The 23,096-nt window shown below is 41.7% G+C and overlaps 1 protein-coding gene across 3 annotated transcripts in view; it reads right to left on the bottom strand.

Annotated features, from left to right (window-relative positions):
• Positions 1-382: 382 nt before the first annotated feature.
• Positions 383-23,096, bottom strand: part of ATG4A (autophagy related 4A cysteine peptidase) — a 28,057-nt gene continuing 5,343 nt past the window's right edge. The window contains exons 1-13 of one of the 3 annotated variants that reach the window (XM_018558665.1): positions 19,895-19,930; positions 18,883-18,973; positions 17,671-17,742; positions 17,130-17,228; positions 13,495-13,596; positions 12,774-12,846; positions 11,903-11,982; positions 9,740-9,927; positions 8,464-8,542; positions 7,686-7,831; positions 5,608-5,664; positions 1,663-1,774; positions 383-860 (exon numbers count right to left, since the gene is read on the bottom strand). In XM_018558665.1, the coding sequence (XP_018414167.1) occupies positions 796-860; positions 1,663-1,774; positions 5,608-5,664; positions 7,686-7,831; positions 8,464-8,542; positions 9,740-9,927; positions 11,903-11,982; positions 12,774-12,846; positions 13,495-13,596; positions 17,130-17,228; positions 17,671-17,742; positions 18,883-18,973; positions 19,895-19,930 (1,200 nt within the window). In that variant the 3' untranslated portion in view covers positions 383-795. Of the gene's footprint in view, positions 861-1,662; positions 1,775-5,607; positions 5,665-7,685; positions 7,832-8,463; positions 8,543-9,739; positions 9,928-11,902; positions 11,983-12,773; positions 12,847-13,494; positions 13,597-17,129; positions 17,229-17,670; positions 17,743-18,882; positions 18,997-19,894; positions 19,931-23,096 lie in introns of those variants that run through there. The other 2 variants (XM_018558663.1, XM_018558666.1) reach the window with 2 other exon arrangements.

Here is a 23,096-nt window from a genome sequence, read left to right on the forward strand (position 1 = left end):
TAACTAAAAGCATGTAACAAAAGAAGACGCTACTTTCATTTCTGCCTCTTCTGCTTCTAAACGGAAGAAAAAAAAGGCATCAGGTGTATCTGGACGAGTTGCACACAAAATGGCTGACCTCGTAAAAGCGATCATATTGCTGTGGGTTGGTGTAAGTGACAGTTGGAGCAATTGATTGTCAGCAAGTTATACAAACTGCAACGCTGTAAAAAGACCACTTACCAACTGGGCAAAAACAAGGGACGTTTAGACGCTTGTCAGACGAACCAACATCGAAATATGTTACAGAGTGCTGGCCAGGAAAACACCAATATATCTGCAGCCTCACCACAGAAGGTACGCCATTAATAAAGCCAATACCCTCAGCAGGAAAAGTCAGTCACACACAATTCCAAAGAATTGCTAAACGTCTTACAGACCCTACAGACTTTTCCAGCACGGAAGTGTATAAAAATGGTGCCAGTTAGGGCATTGCACACAAAAAAAAAAGATAGTTAACCCTTTGTCTGCTACGTGAATACTGTGAAATACAGGGGCCCGCAGTGTCTTCGCTCAGTGACAATATTTCAAATCCTTTAGAAACCCAGAGGGAGACTGTAAACACTGTTGGCCATCCCAGAACCAGGAGGATGCAATGAAGGAATATCTCTCTTAAAATGAATATCCAGTGCAGAATTTCCTGTCAATAGCCAGCGGCTCCCAGCACTGTGCTATGTTCTCTGCTCTGATGGAGGCACTTTCCAGTAAACTTGCATCTGTGTGTAGTCCAACGGCAGCACGGACAACGAGACCCCATCATACTGTGAGGATCTCAAACTCTTCCTCCACATCAAAGAGTTTATCAGTAGATTCAATAAGCTCTATTGTGAGACAAACAAATAACAGATATGAAACAAAGAGATGGAAACAATACAACATGTCATATTCATTTCATTCTTAGCAGGAAACATTTGTTTTTCTTAAAGTGGAACTTTGCCTAGAAATGCAGACGGGCATATGGAGTGACAGTGGCCATCAGGACAAGCAGTTAAGAAAAATCTACCCAATGAGCGCCTAAAGAGCAATACAAACCTGACAGAAACTAACCCTTGCCCTTTCTATCAACAACTATAAAAACTAGGGCTGCACAGATACCGGCTTTTCAGCCTCAAGTACGAGTACCGATTTTTTGATTTTGGTACTCGCCAATACTGAGTACCGATACTGGTGCTTCTGCTGGCATGGAGCCGGCTTCCCGGGCATTCAGAAAGCCGGTCGGTGGGTAACAACATGCCGCCCAGCTTCCTGATTGACCAGGAAGCTGGCTCCATGTTGTTTGGCTGGCTTGATTGGCTGGGATGCCGGTTTCCTGGCCAATCAGCGTCGAGCCGGTTTCTTCGCCAATCAGGAAGCCGGGCAGTGAGTAATTACCCACCTCCCGGATTCTTGATTGGCCGGTAAGCCAGCTCCATGCTGATTGGCTGGAAAGCCGACTTCCCAGCCAATGAGCATCCAGCCGCTATTAAACCAAAGTTGAACTCCCACCAACCAAGAAATAATGATATGGATACAATGAACGATAATCGAAGATACAGATGACTGCAACGTTCTTATTACTGATATGCAGAAATTGGTAAATAGTGAAAATGTAATGTCATTTCATCAATGAATTCCTTTACCAACCTGCGCCTGTAGTGGTCACCTCTGGTTTTGTTGGTGGTATAAAAGGAGGCCAGTGAGGAGGGTGCTTTGGTGCCAGTTCAAACATCCGTAAACTCTGCTGCTTTAATATCTCCTGCCAATGAAAAGACACCTCATTCAAAAACATAAAACAAAATTTACAGTTTAAATCAATAAAACAAAAACTAATTTGTAGCCCTAATTGTTAATTCTCATCCAAGCATCAAAGTGCAGAGAAGAGTGAAGCCAGTATGAGGAAAAAAAGTGTATCACAGTCCACTTTGATGGGTAACAAGAAGTACAATGGGAATAAGCAGCGCACCTCCTCTTTAGGGGCTTCTACGCACTTGTGCTTGGCACACTGCATGGGTCCCATCTCTGCTAAACTTGGCAGCACAGACAAAGTGCCGGAGCCTATTTACATCTTTGTGGTGCTATAAAGTGCATTATCCCTTGAATGGGCGTCCTAAAGCACCAAAAAGGGCACCACAACACATAGTAGTGTGTTAGCATGCAGTGTGGCGTGATGCAAAGCACGTGCATTGTGAAAAGTGCTAGAGATGCCATTCAGAATGAATGCCAACACAGCACACCATTGCACAAAACATGCATTACCACATCGCAACTGTGTGAATCCAGCCGCAATCACTTCTTCTATATCCCTGCTTGTTCAATGAGCAATGAGCAAGTATTTTTCTTTTTTCCAAAGATAACTTAATGACATCCTTACATTTGTATAATACATATATATTTATATCATTTTGATCCTCTTTAAATGTTTATAATGGCCCCCTTTATTTCTTCCAGCTACTGGAAGTAAACATTTTACCTAGTATGTTCCTTGGGGTTATCCAGCTCCTAAGTATTAAGTGAGTGCCCCAGTCTCATGCAAAATATAGTTATTCAAGGCTGAGAAAAGATCACAAAGATGCTTTATTAAGGCAGCTAAATCATTTCCTTATCGTCACTGCAATCTGAACATAAGGCAGCTTCCTTTCATGTTCTCATAACAGAAGAGAAAGGAGCGCCCACAATAACTGGAAACGGTTTATTGCTAGAGGTATGGCAGGTGAGATTTCAGCGTATTACAGGAAACATATGGTGCGCTTTAATTGTACACGTCATTTCAGTTTTTATTGCAATGTTTTATCATGTTTCAAATGCTTGCTCCTCTATACGTCCATTACTACTATTTATAAATACACAGATGTGTAGATTATCCACTTGAAGAAGCTCTGGGTCTAAGATCACAGCCACACAGCAAGTGCGTTGCTTTTAATGAGTCAACAAAACTTGTATTGAGAGAAAAAGCAGTAGAATAACCACTGTGTAATGTACAAAGCAAAGCCTACATAGTGTATGTACTCAGGAATATGGCTCCTCTATGTAGATTAATCATTCAAATCTACTCACAGAATCGTTGAAATCATAACATATTGATTTACATCAAGACTTTTTTTTTACATTGTATGTATCTAACAATTTCACTGAAATGACTTTAAATTCCCCTTAAATCCTCATTGCAGCCTTTATAAAGCTTTTAGGTATATATATGAACGTGATCAGTTTATTGGTTACTATTTTATCATTGTATGTTAATGCGTTTTAAATGTTTCTTTGTATGCTTTAAATGTATCAAACACACAATACTCTGAGCTCGATACAAATCAAACAAATAGTATCAAAAAGAAAGAAAATAAATCAAAGAAACACAGCAAAGGGAAGCTGCTCCGTATACTGTATACTCCTACAAGAAACAAAACAACCCCCTTGTAAGTAAAGCATAATAGTAACAACTAAGATGTACAGCTACATTTTTATAGTTAGTATTGTCACTTTTGCAGTAAAATGTAAGAAACTCCCACTATATGTTTGTTACGTGTTCCCATTCATGTAAAGTACCTAAAAATACGTTTTTACTAAATATTTCTCACCTTCCTAGTTGTTTCTGTGAAGCAAGATTATACTAAAGGCTCTTCAGGCAGCTTGTATTGTTTACAATTACTTGCTGAACATTACACTTTATCACAGTGTGTCTCAACCGGTGTAACCTCAGAACCCACATTTGTCCTTGGTCATTAAGGTGCGGCCCAAGTCACAGCGCACTGGAACGCACGACATTGCATTACTGCGCATTCTGGTGCAGGCAATGAAACTGTGGGCAGGAGGTGTGTTTGGGGTGCCACTTAAATGAATGGCAACATACTGCACCTTCCGCACCAGAACACAAGGTAGGTGCGATTGCGTGGTACAGTGCGATAATTGCGTGGAACTGTGCAATTAGCGCATTGTAATAGTGTGAACCGGCCATCAAAGACACTGAGACACACAACCACAGACACAATCTCACATACACATATCAAAACAAAATGCCTTTTTCTCATTTTTTCAGGACCCTCTGAGAAAGCGCTTGCAGTTGAATGGCAATGTGCCAATAAATGGACTATTGCTTTATTATACTTTGGAGTGCTGGTGACGTTATTTCTCTTTCTGATTCTATCACGGTGCCATCCGGCCATACGGGTCTTTTCTGTTCGGTAAGGAGTGCAGCGAGATCTCTTGATTTCGGGAGCCAGAATGTGTCACTCCTGTCCAGGCACCTCCACAGGGCTGACGAGGGAGCTGAAAGCAATGCATGTATAGATGGAGCTCCCTGGCGGCCATACCCCCAGCCCATCCCACCTCAAGCTGACACTCGGTGACGGGCAGCATATTATGAATGGCTGCTCAACACTGACAGTGCTGTGCTAGGGGGAGGCTGAAGAGCTTCTCATCTAGCGAAGTGGAAGGCACACGGTGACCCACTGAACACGTGGTTGCTCCCCACTTTTGGGTCACGACCCACCAGTTGAGAACCACGGCTTTAGCAGGTGTAGACAAACTCCAGCCCGCAGCTATGGTGCAACTACAAATCCCACTAGGCATTGCAAGACTCTTGACAGCCAAGAAGCAAATACATGATGGGATCTGTAGTTTCACCACAGCTGAAGGGTCGGAGTTTGCTTACCCCTGCACTATAGAGACATTTAAGCTGGCTTTTCACTGCAAGAACTTTGTTTGAACGGTCATTTGAAATTGTTCATCAGAACATTTGATCTTCCTATCGAGTCAACTCATTTAATTCAAAAGCCCTTAAAATGCATCCAGACCTGCCATTGAATAAAATCCCAGACGTAATAACAGGTTTCTTTTTGTGCCTAGCACAAGTACAATATAATATGTATCATTTTTTCTACATGAAAATCACATTCACGGTTAGACTTCCGTTCGTTAAGAAAGAAGAAACATTTTCCATCCTGCCCCCTTAGAACAAACGTTCCGAAAACAAACCTTTTTGACCAAAATGACACTGGTGTACGGGTCCCTGTCCCCCTCCCTTATAGTACATAGAAGGGGTAAGCTACGTAAGATGTTTATAGGATGTTTCAGCAAATAAAAAGGTTAGCAACATCTTTTAAATATTATTTTAAAGTTATGCAATGTGAATGGGAACTTGTAACAAATATAAAAAAAGGTGTTTTCCCAATTTGGCTGCAAAAGTGGAAATACACTTTAAATGATATATGTGCACAGGAAAGGGGGCGGGGTCGTAGCGGGTCACAAATAATAGACTGATTAGTAGCTGGAGACCATGTGACTAGGGAGCCATAGAAATGTTTTTTTTCTGTCAGGTAAAAGAATTAAGACTCCAGCTAGGAACATAGGACCAATTGTAATGGCTGCAGCACACTGATAGACTGAGGGGGGGGGGGGGGGGGGGGATCTCAGATGTCACCACACTTGTCATTTAGGGGTATAAAGATTCCATGGGTGGGTCATCTCACTGACATCAAAGGTTTTCCTGAAAAACTGTAACTTGATAAATATAGAATGGTAGTCACTGGCTTGCAGTATCAGCACCCCTCTGCCACTGATGATGTCATACTGAAAAAGACTTGCTGGACCTACCTTTTCCACAGTTTTACACCAATTGTCAAAATCTGCTTCTTCTTTGCAAAAGAATCCCTGAGGAGAGCAAACACAAAGTAGTAATGAATGAGAAATACAGCACACAGTAAAGGCCTCACTCCAGTGCACTAAGCAGTGTAAAACGCGGTGTTCTTGTCTGTCTTCTTCCTCAAATACAACAAGAAACTGTTATTAAAGAGAAATCCTATTGCAGAAAAGTAATACATGCTCACCTCTTCATAAAAGGAAAAAAATGCATAGATTATTTTTTTTGTAGTAAAGCATTGCAAGTGTGATCAGTACATCATAGGTGCAATGCTCTGGCTCCTGCAGACTGTTCCTCCCATCCATATCCGTACCTAGGTATGGACATGCAGTAACAAGGACGGGAGGTGTCAAGGAAGTGTCAATGGAGTACAAGTGCAGTGATGTCACCCCAATTCTATTACATTACAAAAAAATACAAGTCCCTATGTCTGATGGTGGTTGATGGGACATACAGAATAGTTTCTCCATTCACAGATCTTTTCACCGGATCTGTCAAAGAATGACGTGACTATGTGGTTGGAGCCCAGCACAGCTGCACTGAATTCAAACAGCAGGAAGAAGAACCCTGCTTCTCAGGTAAGAGGGGTGGGAGGATTGTGATCTGACCATGTCACCATGTTTCATGTTACACCTGAAATATGGGGGTAACATGAAACCTGGTCAGAAACGTGCAATTGGCCTTTAATTATCTGTAAAAAAAATGAGTCAAGGCAACTGGACTTGCTGTATTTGTTTCTTGAAGACGTTTCACTGGTCATCCAACCAGCTGGTCAGATTTGACCAGTGAAACGTCTTCAAGAAAAAAAACAGCAAGTCCAGTTGCCTTGACTTATATTTTTACAGATATACCATGACCTGGATAAATGAGAACCTTCACAGACCGCTGGCCTTTAACATTTATACTTTATACAAATCAATAGGAAACATGTCAGCATTACCAAAACACATGAATTGAACAGTAATCCGCTCTTGTGCTGTGTCATATGACTTAAAGCCTTGGCAAGGATCACATGGCCTCAGGTTACCAGGAACAGCATAGGGGATATTTATCAATTCTGTCACACAGCAAGGCAATAATGAAGAGAAGCAGTGAGACAGATCCAAGACAGATTTACTACAAGGTTACAGCATGAGTCACAAATCAGCTCAGCCTCCCTCAGCTGCTATAAGGTACCACTGGAACATAATGAAAACATGAGCCTGACCGTTTCTAGACTGTGCAACTGTTTACAGTACAAATCTGTCTAGTCTACAGTGATAAAACTGTCACAGACATGTGTAAATCTGTTGCAGTAGGATACCCAGGATTACAGGCGCAGGGGTCCCAAATACACAGAAAAACTGGGGCGTATACTTTACTAAGTGAGAGGCAACCTGATTCGTGTCTACATTTGTAGCCAATTTCTAGATAATGTCCTACACAAAAATGTATTCCACTTCATTAGAGATTAACGCTAATTAATATATATCTATCTATCTCTACTATTAACTATTTTCAATAAGAAAGACACTGACTGACAGATTTGCAGTAAGGGTATAAGCAAGGCACAACCACTGTGCAATGTTACTAAGCAAGAAGCAGAGCCTGCAAATATTATGGTAGATATTTACAAACTACATATATAAGCAGACTTGTTTTAAACATTAACAGTCAATAATAAGCTACATTACACGAATCTGATGTCTCACATGTATACAAAATATAAAAAGGACTATAGTTTTATTGTACTATAAAGGTCTTTACAATGGAACCTGTAACAAACTCAACTTATGTGGTAAAACATTACCAGGAAAAAGGGCAAAACCTAGACCAGGTTGTAGTCTGCTCAGTTGGCATTCTAATTCTGAGGTATTAGTCCCTGCGTGCATCAATCTAGAATTATGAATGATGGAGATCCAATGCATCAATCTAGAATTATGAATGATGGAGATCCAATGTATCAATCTAGAATTATGAATGATGGAGATCCAATGTGCAGGAACACTTCATATAGAATACAATGCATCATTGAAATGGGGTTACTACATACCAATGCCACAGAGGGGTCCAGATTCAAAATCTTCATCCTGTTAGGATTTTTTTGGCAGTGATATGTCTGGTCCTGCACTGTCCCTGTGTCTTCTGTCTCCACAAAGGTCTGCGTTGTGTGGGGATCCAGGTAAATGAGCTCATCCCCTTTACAAAGAAACAGTGAAGAATTCTATGAATAAAGAATCTCTATATAATTAATAATAATAAATAATGTCAGACCCAAACATAAGCAGCAATGTGTATGTTACATGCAGGAACCTAATATTGGCAGTGCTCCCTACTGACAGTCCATGCAGGCCAGAAGGGAAAGTTCTGTGCCCCCTGTATAAAGGACTGTCTGTGGGACACCAACACACAAAAACCTTGACAGTCCAATCTGTTTAGCTTTAAAATGCATCTGCGCTTTTCCCATGCAGAGCAAAGCAACAGGTTCATCTTAATACAGTCCTCCCCAGCTGTGTATACTTACTTTCCTTTTGCTCCCCAACTGCCAGGAGGTAAGGGAAAACCCTGTGTAAACCAAGTGTCCCTTGAATTGGTCCTTACACAGGGCTATGGACTCCCCTGTGACAAAGCAGTCACATGAAGTAAGTCACATTCTCCTCCATACATAGAAGCAAAAGGCATTTACTTAGCATCAGGGTAGTGAAGGAAACACATGTTCAAAATATATACAAACCCACTATATCAGGGGTAGGCAACCTCAGAACTCCAGCTGAATGGGTGACAGAATGTTGAGAGAGCACAGAGCCATCAGTGCAGGAGAACAAGCTTACCTGAAAAACCTATGAAATAATAGGCATTGTTTGGTTTCCCTCCTAAAGCTCCTAATGACTGAGCCATTTTAAAACATTCCTGTAATGAAAAGAAAAGATAAGTGCCTATTAATTCTTTTGCAATGTTTACTTTTCCATTCCAACACTACCATATGCTAACTTCTGGGTAGCCACATAGGTGGACAATACCTAGACACTATTTAGGCAAATATAGGGGCCTGGAGACACTGAAGTTCAGAGAGGCAGCTTAATGCACAGCTGAACAACACACAGCAACTGTTTCATCTGCTATAGGGGTCCACTGTCTCCTCTACCTATGAGGCCATCCAAGAGGGGGAAACAAGAGGCAGTAAGGGGCCCCTGAGATCTATGTCTGCTAAATGTGGACTCTGCAGAATACGGAATTCCAGGATTAACACCGACTACCCTAAAAAAAACAGCTAGCGCAGCCCCAAACGCAAGACAAGACAATTTTCCTTGTCACAGATGGGCACTGTACCGCACGTGGTACTGTTTTTTGTTTTTTTCAGCGCAGCGGGTCATAACATGCCCATAGAACATAACAGGCATCAATAAACAGTGTAGCACTGTGACTGCTAACAAACACAGGTGGCTGTGCATTGTGGTGCAAACGTCGGGGTGAATAAGCCCAGGTTTCAGTTTACAAGGTTTAGCACTGATTCACTTTAAAATGGCAGAGATGCCAACAGATATAAAATGCTGCCACCACATGTTGATAGGGCAAAGTTTTGGCAATTCCTTGTAGTGTCAATTTGTTGTTTTAAAGTTTGCTCACTCTCTCCCCTACCTGCCACATATTTTCTACTGACCAGTAAGGCAGCCTATAATAGTGTTGGCCCAGTAGGATTATATGGGGCTGGGTGTGCAAAGCAGGGGCACTGAAATGTGCAGTTATGTGCACCTCTAGGTGCCTGCACTTTGTACCAGAGACTCGCTTTTTTTTTTTTTTAAGTGACAGAATTTCTTTAAAGTGGGATAAAACATAGCATAGTCATGTTATATTAAAATCTATCCAATCCATATACCCAATCATATGCAAGGAGAATAAAAAAACAGGGTTTTTGCTTCCACAATATGATGATTGAAGTCATCCCTGAGTCACCTCATTCCCTAACCTTTGCAAAGTGATTATGCCCTATTCTCCTTTAGTAAATCAACCCCATTATGTACAATAAATGCAATTGCAGTACTTGTTAAAAGGGTACCTCTCAGTGACCAGTCCCTGTTGACCTAGATTTAACAAGGTAAAACTTACTTTAAAAGCATCTATATACACGGGATTAATCTGGTTGATCCCTAGGCGCAGAGGGACAATGAGCAGAAGTGGCCTCCATGCTGAGCTCTGCTCTGAAGTGTCTCTACATCTGCTCCAAGCACTTTGGTGAGTATGAGAACTGCTTTGTGCTGTGCTCCAATTGTGAGGGTGATAGCGGCACATTTTCCCTGCAAGAACATATAAACATTCATCAGTAGATATGTATTGCATACAGCACACAGGGTACATTACATTAAAAAGAAATACGTGTGGTCAGTATAATAATCTTATAAGGACACTAAGCCTTGTATTGTTACACAAGATACTCTGAGATGACAATATGAATTTTATGTACAGTTATGAAGAAACAAGAAACCTACTACATACATAAATGTAATACATTCACTAACTGGACTATGTATAGTATAAAGTAGCACTGGGCCTTGTGCAGGACATGCCACACAGCAACCAGAAGATCCCAGCTCCCCTGGCGGTTAGCACTTACCTCTCTCCTCTCTGCTCTTGCTTGTGGACTGACCCTCGGCATCCTCCTTTATAATGCAGCAGCCTGTGCCTCCCCTATGGGAGGACACAGTCACACGCATACACACCAGCCTGAAACTACACATCAGTGCAGGTCCGGGAGCCTGTACTAGGACACACACTGTCTGCGTCTAAGTGCAGGCATCTGGATCTGCATGCATGTGCCAGTTCAGGCCGGCATGTAGTCACTTGCAGCCACATATAGGTACAGGCTGTTACACGCAACTACATGCAGCACCTGTCCCTCCCGGGAGCAGGTCTCTGCATGGGCGTACATACCAAGGGAATGAGCCCTAAATGTGTAGGCACTGGGGCTGTCACCCCAATCCTGGTTTCATTGCCAAGTAAGTTGCTGACCTGAAGGAAGTATTCAGGATGAGAGGTCAGACCTTTCAGACTATATTAGCTGCATGCATGTTGCAGGTCAGTGACTCAAAGGTAATCATGCCAGGATCAGGCTGACTGCCTGTAGTTGTAACTCCCATACATAACCTCACAGCTTTACTTTGCAAAACTGATTTTCATAATGTCATTGCTTCATGAACACCTCAGTCTATTGTGACTTTATAGATTGTAATATTCTGTAGTTTGTCAGTTAACAGGCAAAGATTCATTTATGAAAACAACATTCATCAATAGCAATCAGAATGAAGATAACTCCTAGGGCAGCCATTAACCTCTCCTCCACCCTTGCTCCATTTCATAAAAACACAAGAATGAATTGGGCCCTCAAAGTCATGTCACTCTATGATAGCTCTATGTGTGCATCCTCTGTGTCACCAATGATAAGTGTGGCCTCCATCTTCCCCAAGGATGCCTATGAACAGCTATGGATTTCCCTGTGTGACACTCCCAGTTTGTGGCGCTTACATCAGCTCACAAGCTGACAAGGAACCAAAGCACAGTACCAAATAATCAGGTGAGGGTTTATTCCCTAACCTTTAGAGGTCAAGGCAGGCATGCCTAAGATTAGTGCACCCACCTAAAAAGTACACAAATATGGAAGCTGCTGTTCCTGGCTCTCGTCTTAAAATGCAAGTTGCTGGGCTCTCAAAGATCACGCAGCGTCAATACTTTCATATTACCACACCTAACTCATTCCAGTTACATAATGCTTGTTTTGGGTCAGTAATTCAGAGTACTGAGGCCAGAGACAGCTGGGCAATTTCCATTTATATGTCAGAAATGGCAGCCTCCATATTTCTTTCAGTACAGGTCTCCTTTAGAAAGAAAGCTGGACACATGGACAGAGGTCCTGCAGTTAGTCCTGGTGGTTAGAGGGGGCCATCCACTCTTTATGACAGCAGTTCTCACACAATCAGGCCTCACCTATTTTATACATCGCCGGCAATAGATAGGACTCCTTCCAGTGGTGGTATTAACACGGCTGCTAAATACATTTCACATTATATTTATAGCAAAAAAATAAGTTTAAAAAAGAATACACCTAATAGGAGACAAAAAAAATGCAATGACACGAAAAGCCCCTCCGACCTGCATAACATTCCTCATAGCCGAGATTCCCCCCACTGAGTGACCAGATGCTCGAAGGTGATGTATAACGAACATTCAGTATTAGCAGATTATAATAAACTGGGAAGAAGAAAAAGCACAACTCACTTATATCTTCAATGACCACAGTGTTATCCATTGAAACATAAACGGCGAATGAATTCCATTCATCAAATAAAGCAAGTTTCCTGGAAATATGAGGAAATGATTAGTCTCATTGTTGTGTTTATAACACTAAGAACATTTGGAAGCAACAGCAAGTCCAGGTGTAGTTCACAGCAATGAATATTCATTTTCAACTCTGCACTAGAAACATTATAATGAAATCTGCTTGGTTACTATGGGAAATGCACTTCATCTTCCTGCAGTATTTTGTACATGAGGCTCATAGGACCTATACATTGGATCTATGCTAGTCTGCAGATTACAACAATAGCTTGCATTAGATTAAATGGGCCATTCCCATTATCGGGTTTTCTACTGCTTTATATGTAAGCACGTTTGTATGCCCCCTGCCTGTTTTGTGGATTTAACTTCAGCTGTCCACATACCATTCATTGATAAACATTCAATAGTTGTATAATGCCTAGGCTCCCCACTCCCGGGCACACAGGGCCTACTGTTAACTATTCTTTTACAGATACACAGACACAAACTGCTCACCTCTCCCTCCCCAGTACATAGACATGCACTGCTCACCTCTCCCTCCCCAGTACATAGACATGCACTGCTCACCTCTCCCTCCCCAGTACATAGACATGCACTGCTCACCTCTCCCTCCCCAGTACATAGACATGCACTGCTCACCTCTCCCTCCCCAGTACACAGAAATGCACTAATCACCTCTCCCTCCGATACATACCTATACGCTGCTCCACTCTCCTCTCCACTAGCCATTTTCATACTTGCACACTTTCATACACAAGCCCACAAGTCGTTTAGTTACAGGAAGAGAGTGAGCTAATAAGTAAATACTTACTTTAAAACCTGAGCCACTGTATTTGGCCCATACCATTCACCTATAGACTTTCCTTCTCCGACGCCCATCTGTGCTGATTTTTCACCCAAGAATAAGGAGAAATAGAGAGTTATGATTGATGTGAAAGTACAACTTTTATTTCTACAGTACTATGTGGTTTATTGAACTGAGATAAAGTAAAATAACATACAAAGAGTTGCCTTTTGTAAGGAACGATAAAAGCAATAATGAACTTAGCCGCAGCATAATTACTTACATGCAACATTTGTTTCACCTTTTTTTTGGAGAGATCTAAAAACACACAGTAAACGGAACAACACAAAGCTGCTATACTTCGTAGAGACACATAAACAAAGGATTTGTAAAATATTTTTTGAATGGGCATAACAGGAGTAATATTAGGGGAACCCTGTGTATGATAAATGGAGACTATTACATGGATTCCATTCTGCACAATATGGCGAGTAGTAGCCGGTGATCACATTGGTATCACTTGTAAGCATAGATAGTGTGAATTTTGGGAGCACTTTAGAGAAGGTGTTTGAAATATCTGGATAACATGAATGTGGGGCAAATCAGGACTTTTTATGGAAATGTTGGACTTTATAGCAAATTAATTTATAGATTACATTTACATTCTGTTTTTTGCACAAAATAGCTTATCTTAGGTTTTATGTTTAGCTCTAGGTCCCATGTAAATTCATTGATGAACTACTCTTACCCATCTGATGAATGGAATAACAGCTATTTTTCCTGTCTAGAAAACACTGCAGGATCTGGTAATATTCGCCTGGCTGTTTTTTATGTTTCTCCCACCGCCATTCTGAAAGAAATGAAATACAAAGGGTCAACAGTGAAAATCTACTATGCACGTCATAGTAAAGTCAGCTGAAGACTGGGAGTGATATCTTTTCAGTAATGAAATGTCACAAAGCAAAACATACCTGTTTGACTAGCTCCAGCCGTCTTTTACTCTTAAGCTACATACTTTATTGCAAGTTGCAGTGTAGAAAAGCTTAACCTATTCAGCTACACTCCAAATAGCACTATTGAGAACTCGGATGACCTCCTCTTCCTTCAGTGGATCTTGAGCCGAATTAATCCAAAATGCTTACTAGTCAGCACAGTTCTGTATTCAAACTCATCTTCCCACCTCAGTCCCAGTGCTGGCAGTCAGATGGAGTGGAGATTCCATTAGCAGCATACTGCGGAACCATCAGAGGTCTATTATGGTCCCTGCTTATTAATGGACAGGGGTAGGAGGCTGCTATAGATTTGGTAGAAGCTAGACATGATACAAAGCCCTCTACACATTTGTGACTTCAGAATACATCTATATGAATACTTTCAGTTTAATTTGAAATTGTTAAGGCAGAGACGGCTTTAGAATGTCATTTTCTCATTTGGTATTTTGCAGGATGGTGCCTTCTAAGACTTAAATGATGCTTCCAGATACAGGAAATGTACCTGTGTATTACATATGACCATTGAATTATCATTAGATAACACATAAACAAAGGAAAATACCTTTCCACTACTATGGATCCATTTTTCAAGTAACATTTGTCTGCAAGAACCATCTTTCCGCAGCTGGCTACACGGCAGTTAGACTGACCTTTGAGCTAAATTGTTAAAGAAGAACCTGTAGAAGAAATCTTCTGAACTCTTGCAGTGGGGCTACCCCCACACTGCAAGGGTTAAGTGCTCGTTTTGGTCTAGGGACAAAATTAGGGACCGGTCTAGCAGCCAGCCAGCTCCCAGGTTATTTTCACCCGCAGATGGAAAAAGAGCACTTAACCCTTGCAGTGCAGGGTACCGACTAGTCATGCAGCCCTATACAAACTGTGCATCCACATTAGTCTCTGCCCTTATGGAGCTTAGAATCTAAAGATGCCTATCTTGCATACACACACACACACTAGGGCCGATTTAGACAGGGACCAATTACACTACCAGCATGTCTTTAGAAAATGGAAGTGAAACCAGAGCACCAGGGGGAAACCTATGAAAGTACATTAAAAACATGCAAACTCCATGCAGATAGTTTCCTGACCAGGACTCAAACTGAGGTGCAAGACAGAAGTGCTAACCACTGAGCCTATCTGGGTAAGAATAGATCTACTCGTCATGTATTGCCTCTGCACAGTTCAGTCTTTTAGGAAGAATTTTATACACGGTTTTTGGAAACATTATGGACAATTGTAGGAGTATATTGGGATGGATACAATCGTTGGTCTTTTACAGTTACAGAGTCTATGCCTTTAGCATTTATGTGGCTTAGGAATTGTTTAGTGACCCTACTTCATTAAAGTGTGGTGTAACCCAAAACAGAAATGTATTATCTATTGCAGCGTACCAGTCCTTAGATGTGGTGGCTACATGCGTTTTCACTTTTCATGCTAATGACATAAGTACAGAAAACACCTGTAGCTCATGCCAGATACGCAGTGTCCTCGTCAATTCCTGTGAGATGAAAATACAGCACATAGAACCTTATCTGGATTGCGTATACTACCAGTCCTATTGATACCCCATGGAATGGAAATAAACAAAGGGAAGACATTTTTGAAGTCCAGCCTGTGTGACAACCATGGCTGCCACCCTATGAACTGTAGGGCCTTGCAGTTACAGAGTTTGTGCCTTTAGCAATTATGTGACTTAGGAAGTGTTTAGTAGTATAAAGAACTTTTCACTGGTGCATGTCAAAAATTAGCATGAAAAATGGAAAAAGTCCATAGACTCTAGACAAAGAAATAAAAAAAAAAGGGAATACCAGAACATATGGAAGTCTTTCGAATTTTTTATAATTTGGCTAGCATGTAACTAAATGTAAATCTTATTCTTTTTTTTCCTTCTTTGTATCTCTATAGGTTGGACTCGATGGACTTGTGTCTTTTTTCAACCTGACTAACTATGTAACTATGTAAACAATGGGGCCGCCATCCTGGCATTGTTTACAATTATATGAAGTCTGGAGACCAAAAATGACATTAGCAGGTGAGGCTGCTGGTAAAATCTGCAATTTCAGCCCACGATCCCAATAAAAGAAGACGAACCGCTATGCCAGGGCCTTGTCTGTGTTACTACTTGGGAGAATTCCAGAAAAATGGGGGATTTGAGTTTTCCTGGAAATATCCTTTAGGAAATGAGTTAATCTGTATAGTATAACTGTATAATAGGCAGGAGCTAAGTGCAGTGGTCCTGCATAACCCCAGCGAGTATAGGAACAGCCAGAGCTAACGTTCTGCCAGGGAGCATACAAGCCAACAGTTCTAAGTATGCGGCACCATTTCTATTAATCTGCCCCTCTTTATTCTGTAACAGAACAGTAAGCTTTTTGTAGCAGAGTCATGGCAGTGTAACTATTTTTATTTGGAATATTGATTCTGTCGTGTTTCCATCTATAAAGTAAATCATTTATTGCTGCTGTAAAATAGAAGGATGTTGCTGGTCCCAGATGAGTAATGCAATTTATATGAGGCATACTGAGTACTTGAAACAAATCATTAAACTGACGAAGCAATGCGCTGTGTTTTCATGTTGTGGAAGTCACTCGTTAAATCCAAAACAAAACTCTAATATTGCAGGTAAGCAGTTCTTAGATGTAGTGCAGCATTACATTTCTTTTTTCAAGCTGCTTTTCCTTTTCAACTGCTAATCCTGCAAATAACACTGGTTATATGGGTGCAGCCATGGATGTCACACGGTCGGAACTTTACAAATATCTATCTTTGCTCCTCTACATTACATGGAGAATTGATGGGATTAGCAGTGTAAACAAGAACAATACGGAGTGTTGTACTTTCTTTTCATCTCACAGAAGTGACAAGTACAATTTATTTCTGGTAAGAACAAGTATTTTCTGTACTTAGTGAAAATGTTCTTAGCCTAAAAAAGTTAAAACGAATGCAGCCACCGCATCTAAGGCATAGGTCAAAAAAACGGCACTCGCAAGGGGATCTGTCCAGCTCCGTGCTACGACTAAGGCCCAGTTTGGGGGCTGAAACATGTAAGTATTTGTTTGTTGCCGTTATGCCTTTTTGCAAATAAAGTACTGGATGGACAGATCCCCTTGCGAGTGCTGTTTTTTTAACCTATTGTTCAGTGAAGGCTCCAGTGGAAACTTTACCAGACACCGAGGTTCAAGCAGCAGGATTGGAGACAAGAGGGTAGAGCTGCTCCATGTTTCTAAACTCCCATACCTAAGGACCACATCAAAGCTGAAATATATATCATTTTTTTTGGGTGTAGATAAGTTTTAATGAAGTAGAGGACTGATAGTAGAATCATATACTATACATCATACAAGAGCTATTTGTTCCTATAGAACAATGTATAGGTTGAGGTAGTACTTACCTCTGCCTAGATGCTGGCAAATTAAGGCTTGAGCTAGCATCATCTGTCCACATCTCAACATACAACCCCAACCAGCATCAGACGATGGGCCTGTTCCACCTTGTTTCATATAAAGTGCAAAATTTGCAATTATTAAAAACAAACAAAATAATATGTCCTAAGCTATATAGCGGTAGGGTGCGGGGTTTACACAGGTTTATATAACCACACAATGAAAACAGGACATTTAAAAAACAGGAAAACAGTAAGAAACCAACCAGCATTTCCCATCACAATATGTGCTGGTGACACCCAGGATATCCCTGCGAGCTGAGCTCCCCATTTCCCCTGTCTGGACTGCACTTCCACATATTGCTTGTTCTGGCATCACTGGCTCCCCATTGAATTATCTATAGGAAAACATGTACTCCAGAGAGGGGACCGGGTAAGTTCAGCTCATAGCAATGATCTAGATGTAACCAAAAAAAGGGGATCTAAAAGGTTTTTAGATTGAGTTACCCTTTCTGAGGTGGGTAGGACAAAAAAGCAATGCAAGACTTACCGATAGGAGAAAATTTCTTTCTGTATGTAAACCACAGTCTGGAGGTAACATCTAAAAGCAGATCACACTTTTCTGGGGGGACAGAACCAACTTTAGGTCACATCATATGCTATATATTAGGTCAAACCTTAATAATATTTTCATTTACACACATCCTTCCTAATGCAGGTTCCATGCTGCTCCAGCCAACAAACAGTGCATTTTATGAAGTCAGAGAGTTCTCAGAATAACTGTAGGACAGATGTGTAAAGTTTAAACTGCACGACTTATAAGGAAAGCCATTGCAGAATCTGACCTCAGAGAAGCAGAAACAAGTTTATACTAGAAAACAATATTTGCAAAGGATTACATCACCATCAACCAAGAGAAGATTCCATGAACGGGTTTTCACACCAAAGACAGGATAAGAGCCTCGGCACATTATTTTAGAGCAGCTATTGCTATGGCTTTAAACGCATGTCACATACAACACAAACGCCTACACTTATATATCATTAGCAAAATCTTAAACTAAGAAACCCTCGGGCTCAAAGAAAATAAAAAAGCTAACAATATCAGAATAAGCTGTCAGCACAAACCAGCAGCTCTCAGCTCAGGAGGCTCTGGGCCACAGGGATGAGCAATTCTTTCATGTGATACGTAGCTGCGACATTGTATATTCGTGAAAAGAATAATAAAAAAGCCAAACACAGATAAGAAATTCGGCAAAGCATTGATATACACTGAGTGGCCAGATTATTATGACCACCTGACGTTTGTAGGCAAATTAGCTATAATTAGCTATAATTTCGCGCTGAAGTTGCTAGATTTACCATTATAAATAGGGAAGCAGGTTGTTTACCACGACTGTACAAGTGATTTTTTTCCCTGAAGATATGAGTAAACAACGCGATTTAACAGCCTTTGAACGTGGGTTGATTGTTGGCGCTCAGAGCCATGGAGCGAGTATCAGCAAAACAGCAGAATTACAAAGGCCTAAGGCCGGCCCTGGCAACAGTGCAGTGTCAGATTCCTCACATCACCTTTCAACATCTCGTGGAGTCACAAGGCGGCCCAACAAAGTACTGATGGGGTGGTCATAATAATCTGGCCACTCAGTGTACATAGCTAGGATTCTTGTGTGAAATAATTGATTACAGAACATTTCAGTTACATATCCAGTCTCCCTAAACACACGCACACACACACACATATAAAGTTCACAATGATTACCTGTTTTTATGTCATATTGCTTTCCTAGGATGTAAAGTGGCTCGTCTGTATCTGGGAGTTCTTCAAGTTCCAGATAATCTGACAGGACAATCTCATTTTCATCAATTGGAAGACCTGGTTGATAATAGTTGATAATAGTTAGTATAGACAGATGAGCATACAACCTCTGCTAAAAGTCAAGAGTATAGTAAATGTTATGCTTAAATGAACATATGCATACTATGCTGAATCTGTTCAAAACCATGAAAGAAATCCATTTAGAAGTTATGCACTGAGCATTTCTTGGTTGTATCTGCTACTCAGTGAGACTTGATTACTGCAATAGATCCTGTTTACTGACAGATTTCTCAATAGGTGGAAGTTGTGTGTTTCAATCTTGCATAACCAAGTCACCAGAAGAGGCAAGGACTTATTTTTCTAAAAGAAGAGAACTGAATTTAATATGGGGCACAGATCTGACATGATTTCCATTACTACACAACTTTCATTTAATAAACAAAACACAGATCTGACATGATTTTCATTACTACACAACTTTAATTGAATACACAGATCTGACATTTTGTTGTGTTACTACACACATTTGATAGCTGACTGTCAGAAGAGAAGTATGGGGCTGCCATAAGCAGGCCTCCTTCTGCTAGATTCCTGTCTGTGTCTGACGTTGGTATTTTTCAGGAACTAGAAGAAAGGTTTGGGGTGCTGAATCTTTTCAAGCAGTAGTTGGTCTCAATAAAGTCTAAAGCAGTGTAGAGGGAATGAATAGGCAGCTCTCCCTGCAGTGGTGGACAAAGGTCGGCTCTTTGCTTGAGTAAGGACTGGGTGTTCAAGGTGGAAAGAGGCAAAAACATACAGTCCAGGTTTAGTTTTATTCAGACTCTTGTATCATAGAAAGCCAATGAGTTTCTGCGATTCAAAGGAAACCCCTTCATACTCATTACCCCTCAGGATCCCTCTGAATGAAATCAGTCCTCACTTTATTCAACCATACCAAGTCCTGATGAAGGGGGACCCTTTGATCCCACAGTTCAGTAATGACAGCTTCCATCAATGGCACTTTAAAGCAACCCTGTCAGGTTTATAAAAGATAAAGAAAAAGGTCACTGACAAGAAGAGTGTTTATACTGACTCCTACCTGACCTCTGCTATAGCACTGCAGCCTCCATCATTGGGATTTTGGGAGTGTATGATGCCTGCATCGCCCACCACGCACTGTGGCTCCAGCCTCCGACCCCAACATCACTCTATTGATCTAGGGGTTGAAAGATGGAACCACAGAGCACAGTAGGGAGTAGGGAACACAAACATCTGACACTCGAATTTTGAAAGAATCTTATGAAGGCTGCAGTGCTGGTTTGGAGGGGCGGTTGGAGACACGGGCTGCTGGAGAGAGCCGGGTATTTACGCTCTTCCTTTGCAGGAACCTTTCTCCTCAATCTTTTCTAAACATGGTAGGACCACTTTAAGGGGAGCTTTCATTAAAACGGGAATGTCCCCAGAAGATATAGTAATGTTTCCTTCCAAACCAATTACCTGCCAAATGATTTGTGATTTTGTTCGGCCAGTCGTGTGGTCAAGTCCCCCAAGGACTTGCTCGAGTAGAAAGAAACACACACAAGGGAGCCCGATCTAAGAGCCTATTCACACCAGGGTGGTTGCAGATCAGCGCGGTTACGGGAGTTTTTAATTGCGTTTCAGCGTTGAAACGCAATAAAAACATTAAAAAACGTGCTGATCAGCAAGGGAAAAATAGTGCAGGGAGCAGTTTGGCCGGGGAGCGGTTCGGATCGCACGGACCCGCGCGGTGGCATGAGCGGTCCCCATAGCAATGTATGGGATTGTTCATGTCGGCGGATCCGCGCGGCCAAATCCGTGCGGCCGAACCGCTCCGCTTCACCGCTGACTTAGGTCCTTACTTCTCTGGTTAACGCATTTCAGTTGCACGCCTCCTTCCTCAGAACCAACCTACTACGGACCTAAAGTCAGCGGTGAACCGAGAAACAGGACGGATGGTGCTATGCTAAACACGCTTACGTGCTTGTACTGAATGGATGCAGCCTGGCAGCCGGGAGCGCGCATGCCGGTCAGACACCGTGGGACCCGAGGAGTCTGAGGTGGATCAGCGACCGGCACCAGCGCTGGAGGGACTGACAGAAACCAGTGCAATGAAGAAGATGATCGCATCAAGAGGCATCAACTAGGGTTCACAGAGGTATTCATACTGATAGGAATAAGCATTCCAGTTTGATAAGTTAGAGAAATGAAAGAACTGGCTTTTACTGGTTCCTGAAAGTGAAATCATTCCCAGGTACCGGACAATAGTGAAGACGGGTCGCAGGTCCCTTTCTTAGTTTTAAGTAGAGTCTAAAGATTAGAATATTTGTCAGATTTGTATTGCGGTTTATGACACCAGAACAAGAAATAAGAGGTAAGGGTGCCACCTGGATAGGTAGAAGCATACAACAATAAAACTCTGAACCCTTCCCCACTTCTGTACCTGTCACCACTACAGTAAAACAGCAAAAAGCTTCCCAGCACACTCACCAGCCAGCCAGCATACAAAAAAAAAACATGTCTAACCGCTAAGGTTAAAAACAGAGGTTTTAGATACACGCCTTCTGCAGAATATGTTAAAGCCGCACAGCCGCGCCAAGTCAACCTCTATGTAGTGCGGTCCTAACTCTAACCTATGAGAGTCTCCATCTTGGAGCACATGTAGCAAAAGATAAAATTCTGTGCAGGTTCGCAAGGAGGTAGCCCAACCTCCTGTTCTGCTTGTCACCACTACAGGACATGAGGAGAAATCTCCTCAATGGAACCAAAAACAGCAATAATAGGCAATCCATGGATTCATAACTCCCCTACGTCTTCTGGGACACTGACTATTAACGGATTCAGCGTCACTGTCCTAGAACTAGTATGTGACAAATGATTCAAGGAAAGGCTGCTTCCATCAAAGCCTTCTCACACTGTTTGGATTTGTACCATAATCTCATTAAGAGTCACTTTTTATATATGGTAGAAAGTCCCATTATACCCAAATTTGCCTAAGTAGACATGCTTCTACCAAATGGGCCCCTTATATCCTCAAATCATTTACTTGTACAGCTGTTCCCCACAAATGATGTCAGCATATGCAGAGTTTAAACCGCAAACGGTTTCAGAAATGTGTCCCATCGCTATAAAAACGTAGAAAGATCTACTAAGAAGCCATAACGCTTACAGAAGCCTCTGAAAACAGGCCAAATGTCATCCTGAATTCCTGTGTCCATCCTTTTTTCAGGCAGCATGAGCCCTGGACTGATTTTCGAATTACCGGCTGACTATAGAAATTGGAATAAGACTTTGCTATCTGCGTTCAGGCGGAAATGAATATAAGGTCACATGCCTGCTATATAAGTAGATTCTAATAATCACAACAAAGGGTCAAGTGGTCTTAAGTAAACTTCTGTCTGCAATGCTCAAGGAGATGTTTGGAAATCAAATACATTTTTGCAAACTTTAAGCAAGAGGCTTTTTCAGTTACATGAAAAATCTGAGGCTGGGCATTCAGCATGCGGATCTTCAAATCTGAGCTGCATTCTAATGGTAATTACAGAAGCATCCTTATCCTCTAAACATGTATAGTTTGATATAAACATTATGTGGCCTCACACCCAGAATATGCCACACATTTATTTACACCTAAACACCTAGTGCTTCTACGTTCTGTATACAGCATGGCTTCCCCACAATGAGAACAGCACATTTTATGCTGGCTGTAGGGGTGTGCAAAGTGTTTAGAAAACTACTTGTCCATGGACTAAAGCCCAATCTACTTGTCCCTCCTGACAATCTACGTGTCCCTCCTGACAATCTACGTGTCCCTCCTGACAATCTACTTGTCCCTCATGACAATCTACTTGTCCCTCATGACAATCTACGTGTCCCTCCTGACAATCTACTTGTCCCTCATGACAATCTACTTGTCCCTCCTGACAATCTACGTGTCCCTCATGACAATCTACGTGTCCCTCCTGACAATCTACTTGTCCCTCCTGACAATCTACGTGTCCCTCCTGACAATCTACGTGTCCCTCCTGACAATCTACGTGTCCCTCCTGACAATCTACTTGTCCCTCATGACAATCTACGTGTCCCTCCTGACAATCTACTTGTCCCTCCTGACAATCTACGTGTCCCTCCTGACAATCTACGTGTCCCTCCTGACAATC

Source organism: Nanorana parkeri, unplaced genomic scaffold (assembly GCF_000935625.1).
Source record: "Nanorana parkeri isolate BGI_ZX_2015 unplaced genomic scaffold, ASM93562v1 scaffold352, whole genome shotgun sequence".
Taxonomy (NCBI): domain Eukaryota; kingdom Metazoa; phylum Chordata; class Amphibia; order Anura; family Dicroglossidae; genus Nanorana; species Nanorana parkeri.